Genomic DNA, 7,311 nt, shown 5'->3' with positions numbered 1-7,311 from the left:
GGGGGTTATGGGAGGAGGGGGGATTACACGGGAGGAGGGGGGTTATGGGAGGAGGGGGGTTATGGGAGGAGGGGGGATTACACGGGAGGAGGGGGGTTATGGGAGGAGGGGGGGTTATGGGAGGAGGGGGGAATTACACGGGAGGAGGGGGGATTACACGGGAGGAGGGGGGGATTACACGGGAGGAGGGGGGGTTATGGGAGGAGGGGGGGTTATGGGAGGAGGGGGGATTACACGGGAGGAGGGGGGGTTATGGGAGGAGGGGGGGTTACACGGGAGGAGGGGGGGGTTATGGGAGGAGGGGGGGGTTATGGGAGGAGGGGGGGTTACACGGGAGGAGGGGGGGGTTACACGGGAGGAGGGGGGATTACACGGGAGGAGGGGGGGTTATGGGAGGAGGGGGGGTTATGGGAGGAGGGGGGATTACACGGGAGGAGGGGGGGTTATGGGAGGAGGGGGGGTTATGGGAGGAGGGGGGATTACACGGGAGGGGGGGGTTACACGGGAGGAGGGGGGTTATGGGAGGAGGGGGGGTTATGGGAGGAGGGGGGGGTTACACGGGAGGAGGGGGGGTTATGGGAGGAGGGGGGATTACACGGGAGGAGGGGGGATTATGGGAGGAGGGGGGATTACACGGGAGGAGGGGGGTTATGGGAGGAGGGGGGGTTATGGGAGGAGGGGGGGGTTATGGGAGGAGGGGGGGGTTATGGGAGGGAGGGGGGATTACACGGGAGGAGGGGGGGATTACACGGGAGGAGGGGGGTTATGGAGGAGGGGGGGTTATGGGGAGGAGGGGGGATTACACGGGAGGAGGGGGGGTTATGGGAGGAGGGGGGGTTATGGGAGGAGGGGGGATTACACGGGGAGGGGGGGGTTACACGGGAGGAGGGGGGATTACACGGGAGGAGGGGGGTTATGGGAGGAGGGGGGGGTTATGGGAGATGGGGGGATTACACGGGAGGAGGGGGGTTATGGGAGGAGGGGGGGTTATGGGAGGAGGGGGGATTATGGGAGGGAGGGAGTTGGGGGTCGTTGAATTCAGAGGAATTTTTTATCAAATTCAAGTATATTTTTTATAATGTTATACAGCGTTCAACAGGACAGGATTCCTGGGACAGAGACACCCCCATACAGCGGTATAACAGGACAGGATTCCTGGGACAGAGACACCCCCATATCATACAGCGTGTAACAGGACAGGATTCCTGGGGCAGAGACACCCCCATATCATACAGCGTGCAACAGGACAGGATTCCTGGGACAGAGACACCCCCATATCATACAGCGTGTAACAGGACAGGATTCCTGGGGCAGAGACACCCCCATATCATACAGCGTGCAACAGGACAGGATTCCTGGGACAGAGACACCCCCATATCATACAGCGTGTAACAGGACAGGATTCCTGGGGCAGAGACACCCCCATATCATACAGCGTGCAACAGGACAGGGATTCCTGGGACAGAGACACCCCCATATCATACAGCGTGTAACAGGACAGGATTCCTGGGGCAGAGACACCCCCCATATCATACAGCGTGCAACAGGACAGGATTCCTGGGACAGAGACACCCCCATACAGCGTATAACAGGACAGGATTCCTGGGACAGAGACACCCCCATATCATACAGCGTGTAACAGGACAGGATTCCTGGGGGCAGAGACACCCCCATATCATACAGCGTGCAACAGGACAGGATTCCTGGGACAGAGACACCCCCATATCATACAGCGTGTAACAGGACAGGATTCCTGGGGCAGAGACACCCCCATATCATACAGCGTGCAACAGGACAGGATTCCTGGGACAGAGACACCCCCATATCATACAGCGTGTAACAGGACAGGATTCCTGGGGCAGAGACACCCCCATATCATACAGCGTGCAACAGGACAGGATTCCTGGGACAGAGACACCCCCCATATCATACAGCGTGTAACAGGACAGGATTCCTGGGGCAGAGACACCCCCATATCATACAGCGTGCAACAGGACAGGATTCCTGGGACAGAGACACCCCCATATCATACAGCGTGTAACAGGACAGGATTCCTGGGAGACAGACACCCTCATATCATACAGCGTGTAACAGGACAGGATTCCTGGGACAGAGACACCCCCATACCATACAGCGTATAACAGGACAGGATTCCTGGGGCAGAGACACCCCCATATCATACAGCGTGCAACAGGACAGGATTCCTGGGACAGAGACACCCGCATATCATACAGCGTGTAACAGGACAGGATTCCTGGGAGACAGACACCCTCATATCATACAGCGTGTAACAGGACAGGATTCCTGGGACAGAGACACCCGCATATCATACAGCGTGCAACAGGACAGGATTCCTGGGACAGAGACACCCTCATATCATACAGCGTGTAACAGGACAGGATTCCTGGGAGACAGACACCCTCATATCATACAGCGTGTAACAGGACAGGATTCCTGGGACAGAGACACCCCCATATCATACAGCGTGTAACAGGACAGGATTCCTGGGAGACAGACACCCTCATATCATACAGCGTGTAACAGGACAGGATTCCTGGGACAGAGACACCCCCCATATCATACAGCGTGTAACAGGACAGGATTCCTGGGAGACAGACACCCTCATAACATACAGCGTGTAACAGGACAGGATTCCTGGGAGACAGACACCCTCATAACATACAGCGTGTAACAGTACAGGATTCCTGGGAGACAGGCACCTCCATATCATACAGCGTGTAACAGGACAGGATTCCTGGGAGACAGACACCCTCATATCATACAGCGTGTAACAGGACAGGATTCCTGGGACAGACACCCTCATATCATACAGGCGTGCAACAGGACAGGATTCCTGGGACAGAGACACCCTCATATCATACAGCGTGTAACAGGACAGGATTCCTGGGAGACAGACACCCTCATATCATACAGCGTGTAACAGGACAGGATTCCTGGGACAGAGACACCCCCATATCATACAGCGTGTAACAGGACAGGATTCCTGGGAGACAGACACCCTCATATCATACAGCGTGTAACAGGACAGGATTCCTGGGACAGAGACACCCCCATATCATACAGCGTGTAACAGGACAGGATTCCTGGGAGACAGACACCCTCATAACATACAGCGTGTAACAGGACAGGATTCCTGGGAGACAGACACCCTCATAACATACAGCGTGTAACAGGACAGGATTCCTGGGAGACAGACACCCTCATATCATACAGCGTGTAACAGGACAGGATTCCTGGGACAGACACCCTCATATCATACAGCGTGCAACAGGGACAGGATTCCTGGGACAGAGACACCCTCATATCATACAGCGTGTAACAGGACAGGATTCCTGGGAGACAGACACCCTCATATCATACAGCGTGTAACAGGACAGGATTCCTGGGACAGAGACACCCCCATATCATACAGCGTGTAACAGGACAGGATTCCTGGGAGACAGACACCCCCCATATCATACAGCGTGTAACAGGACAGGATTCCTGGGAGACAGACACCCTCATATCATACAGCGTGTAACAGGACAGGATTCCTGGGACAGAGACACCCCCATATCATACAGCGTGTAACAGGACAGGATTCCTGGGAGACAGGCACCTCCATATCATACAGCGTGTAACAGGACAGGATTCCTGGGAGACAGACACCCTCATATCATACAGCGTGTAACAGGACAGGATTCCTGGGAGACAGACACCCTCATATCATACAGCGTATAACAGGACAGGATTCCTGGGACAGAGACACCCCCATATCATACAGCGTGTAACAGGACAGGATTCCTGGGAGACAGGCACCTCCATATCATACAGCGTGTAACAGGACAGGATTCCTGGGAGACAGACACCCTCATATCATACAGCGTTTAACAGGACAGGATTCCTGGGACAGAGACACCCCCATATTATACAGCGTGTAACAGGACAGGATTCCTGGGACAGAGACACCCGCATATCATACAGCGTGTAACAGGACAGGATTCCTGGGAGACAGACACCCTCATATCATACAGCGTGTAACAGGACAGGATTCCTGGGAGACAGGCACCCTCATAACATACAGCGTGTAACAGGACAGGATTCCTGGGAGACAGGCACCTCATTTTCTGTGGGACCTATGCGATAACAGCCAGTCCTGTAAAAGAGACGAGTGCGTGTTCCATATCACACGGTTACAGTCTGTAATGAAAGTGTCGGGAGAGACGCGCGGCGGGGGTGGGCCCAGAGACCCCCAGAGACCCCTAGAGACCCCAGAGACCCTCACAGGCCCTGCAGGTAGCTGCTCAGGACCCCCCGGATCCACCAGGCTCTCGCTCAGCGGCTGCTCCGTGTGGAACTCACGCTGGTGCTGCCGGGTTTTCCTGCCGCCCCCTCTGGGGGATGGGAAGCTCTGAGTGGTGTGCAGGCAGGGGCTCCCCGAAAAAATATGGGTGCAGGAGAGCCTGAAAGAGAGGAGGCTGGTGTTATACAGTAACCAGAGGAAGCGGCAGAGTCGAGGTGCAGGAGGGTAATGGGGGGAGGGGAAACCCTGTGGGTTCAAATCCATCGCCCGTACCCCCCCAGTCAGGGCAGATATGGGGGAGTTATATACAGAGCGATGTGAGATACAGCAGCAGAGACTCGCAGATACAAGACGCCGTCTCGCGTACTTGTAATGGTGCGAAACGCGATCTACTTCAGGGGCCACACCCCGCGTACCCTCTCTTACCTAGGGGGGCAGAGCGCACGACCCCTCCCGTCAGCGGCTAAATACCAGTGCCCTAATTAATACTGTTACTCTCGCGCCTCTTCTTACATTGGGAACTAGTGACCAGCACGGGAGAGGGACTACAGGGGCCCGCCTCCCTGCCCCGGGGCGCCGAGCGGTCCCGCCTCCCTGCCCTGGGGCCGGCCGAGCGGTCCCCGCCTCCCTGCCCTGGGCCCCGAGCGGTCCTGCCTCCCTGCCCTGGGGCCCCGAGCGGGTCCCGCCTCCCTGCCCTGGGCCCCGAGCGGTCCCGCCTCCCTGCCCTGGGGCCCGAGCGGTCCCGCCTCCCTGCCCTGGGCCCCGAGCGGTCCCGCCTCCCTGCCCTGGGGCCCGAGCGGTCCCGCCTCCCTGCCCTGGGGCTGCCGAGCGGTCCCGCCTCCCTGCCCTGGGGGCCCGAGCGGGTCCCGCCTCCCCTGCCCTGGGGCCCGAGCGGTCCCGCCTCCCTGCCCTGGGGGCCCGAGCGGGTCCCGCCTCCCTGCCCTGGGGGCCCGAACGGTCCCCCCCTCCCTGCCCTGGGGGCCCGAGCGGTCCCCGCCTCCCTACCCTGGGCCCCGAGCGGTCCCGCCTCCCTGCCCTGGGGGCCCGAGCGGTCCCGCGCCTCCCTGCCCTGGGGCCCGAGCGGTCCGCCTCCCTGCCCTGGGGCCCACGTCCCGCTCCCTGCGGGCCCGAGCGGTCCCGCCTCCCTGCCCTGGGGCCTGCGAGCGGTCCCCGCCTCCCTGCCCTGGGGGCCCGAGCGGCTCCCGCCTCCCTGCCCTGGGGGCCCGAGCGGTCCCGCCTCCCTGCCCTGGGGCTGCCCGAGCGGTCCCGCCTCCCTGCCCTGGGGCCCGAGCGGTCCCGCCTCCCTGCCCTGGGGCCCGAGCGGGTCCCCGCGCCTCCCTGCCCTGGGGCGCCGAACGGTCCCGCCTCCCTGCCCTGGGGCGCCCGAGCGGGTCCCCGCCCTCCCCTGCCCTGGGCCCCCGAGCGGCTCCCGCCTCCCTGCCCTGGGCCCCGAGCGGGTCCCGCCTCCCTGCCCTGGGGCCCCGAGCGGTCCCGCCGCCTCCCTGCCCCTGGGGGCCCGAACGGTCCGCCCGCCTCCCTGCCCTGGGGGCCCGAGCGGCGTCCCCGCCTCCCTGCCCTGGGGGCCCGAGCGGTCCCCCGCCTCCCTGCCCTGGGGCGGCCCGAGCGGTCCCGCCTCCCTGCCCTGGGGCCCGAGCGGCCCCTCGCCGCCTCCCGCGCAGTCCCGCCTCCCGCGCGGCCGCCGCGGTCCCCGCCTCCCGGCCCTGGGGCTGTGTGTCACCGCTGCATTGATAGGAATAGGAGCACAGATTCCTAAGGCTTTGTCCGCGGCGTCGCGCGCTGCACGCACGTCGGCCCGGCTGGCGACGTGTGCAGCTCTATACCCCGGTCTCTCTGGAGCTACAGGGGGAAAGACGGGGGGGGGGGGGGGGAGGGGGCGTAGCAGGCGGTGCGGCCATGACGTCACCCAGCAGGTTCGCCATCGCGGCTAACCCCTGGCAGTGGGCCTGTCCCCCATTCCGGCGCGGGCTCTGGTGCCTGCAGCGCACACCATGGCGGGGACTGGGCCTGCAGCAGCTCAGAGCCCGGAGCGCAATGCGCGCTGCGCTGACCTCACCTCGGCCCGCCCGGACCCGCTGCTGCGACGGATAGACCAGGAAGCGCATGAGGAGCTGCAGGGCTGGGGGGGAGCTGTCCGGGACCATGCGCTCCGGGGGGGGTGGGACGATGCTCCTTGAAGGAAAATCTTGTTATAATCTGGGAGCTCCGTGATCTCCTGGGGGTACAGTGACAGGGCTGTCACGTCACATGGACCGAGGGTGACACAATGACAGGACCCTCCCCTCCCCCACTGCCCGGTAACAGTGCTACTTACAGGCCAGGTCTTGGGGTTGGGTGTCCCCAGCGTGCGAAGTACACAGCACAGCTGCTCAATGTCATTCTCCCCGGGGAACAGAGGGGAGCTGTTCAGAAGTTCCCCAAATATGCAGCCGACCGCCCTGGAGGAAGCAGAAGAGTTTCAGAGGAAACCTAACTCCTGCAGTGCTGATGGACTATCCCACAGGAAGGTGGCAGAACTCACCACAGGTCGACTCCTTCATCGTATTTGCGCGCGCTCCGTACAGTAACTCTGGCGCTCGGTACCACCTGCAGAGAGGATGGGTCACAGTAACAGAGGACAGATTAGGGGGTCTGTGTCACTACTATAGTGCAATGGAGGCAGCCACGCCTGCCCGGCGCGCCGGCCGGCCGCGCGGTACACAGAGCGCCCGGCCGCGCGCGTACACACAGGGCGCCCGGCCCGCGCGTACACAGAGCGCCCGGCCGCGCGCGTACACAGAGCGCCCGGCCCGCGCGTACACAGAGCGCCCGGCCGCGCGTACACAGAGCGCCCGGCCGCGCGCGTACACAGAGCGCCCGGCCGCGCGTACACAGAGCGCCCGGCCCGCGCGTACACAGAGCGCCCGGGCCGCGCGTACACAGAGCGCCCGGCCGCGCGACACAGAGCGCCCGGCCGCGCGTACACAGAGCGCCCGGCCGCGCGTACACAG

At 62.2% G+C, this 7,311-nt stretch overlaps 1 protein-coding gene across 1 annotated transcript in view; it reads right to left on the bottom strand.

Annotated features, from left to right (window-relative positions):
* Nucleotides 1-4,146: 4,146 nt before the first annotated feature.
* The window catches only part of LOC142476621 (cyclin-dependent kinase 20-like), a 46,559-nt gene continuing 43,394 nt past the window's right edge, over nucleotides 4,147-7,311 (bottom strand). The window contains 9 exon segments of the mRNA XM_075581838.1: nucleotides 4,147-4,314; nucleotides 4,316-4,390; nucleotides 4,392-4,463; nucleotides 6,373-6,477; nucleotides 6,479-6,502; nucleotides 6,504-6,536; nucleotides 6,636-6,759; nucleotides 6,843-6,874; nucleotides 6,877-6,907. Of these exon segments, the coding sequence (XP_075437953.1) occupies nucleotides 4,282-4,314; nucleotides 4,316-4,390; nucleotides 4,392-4,463; nucleotides 6,373-6,477; nucleotides 6,479-6,502; nucleotides 6,504-6,536; nucleotides 6,636-6,759; nucleotides 6,843-6,874; nucleotides 6,877-6,907 (529 nt within the window). The 3' untranslated portion in view covers nucleotides 4,147-4,281.

This window comes from Ascaphus truei, unplaced genomic scaffold (genome assembly GCF_040206685.1).
Source record: "Ascaphus truei isolate aAscTru1 unplaced genomic scaffold, aAscTru1.hap1 HAP1_SCAFFOLD_1618, whole genome shotgun sequence".
NCBI classification, from domain to species: Eukaryota; Metazoa; Chordata; class Amphibia; order Anura; family Ascaphidae; genus Ascaphus; species Ascaphus truei.
Note: the sequence above shows the minus strand (reverse complement) of the source record. Positions and strands in the feature narration are given on the sequence as shown.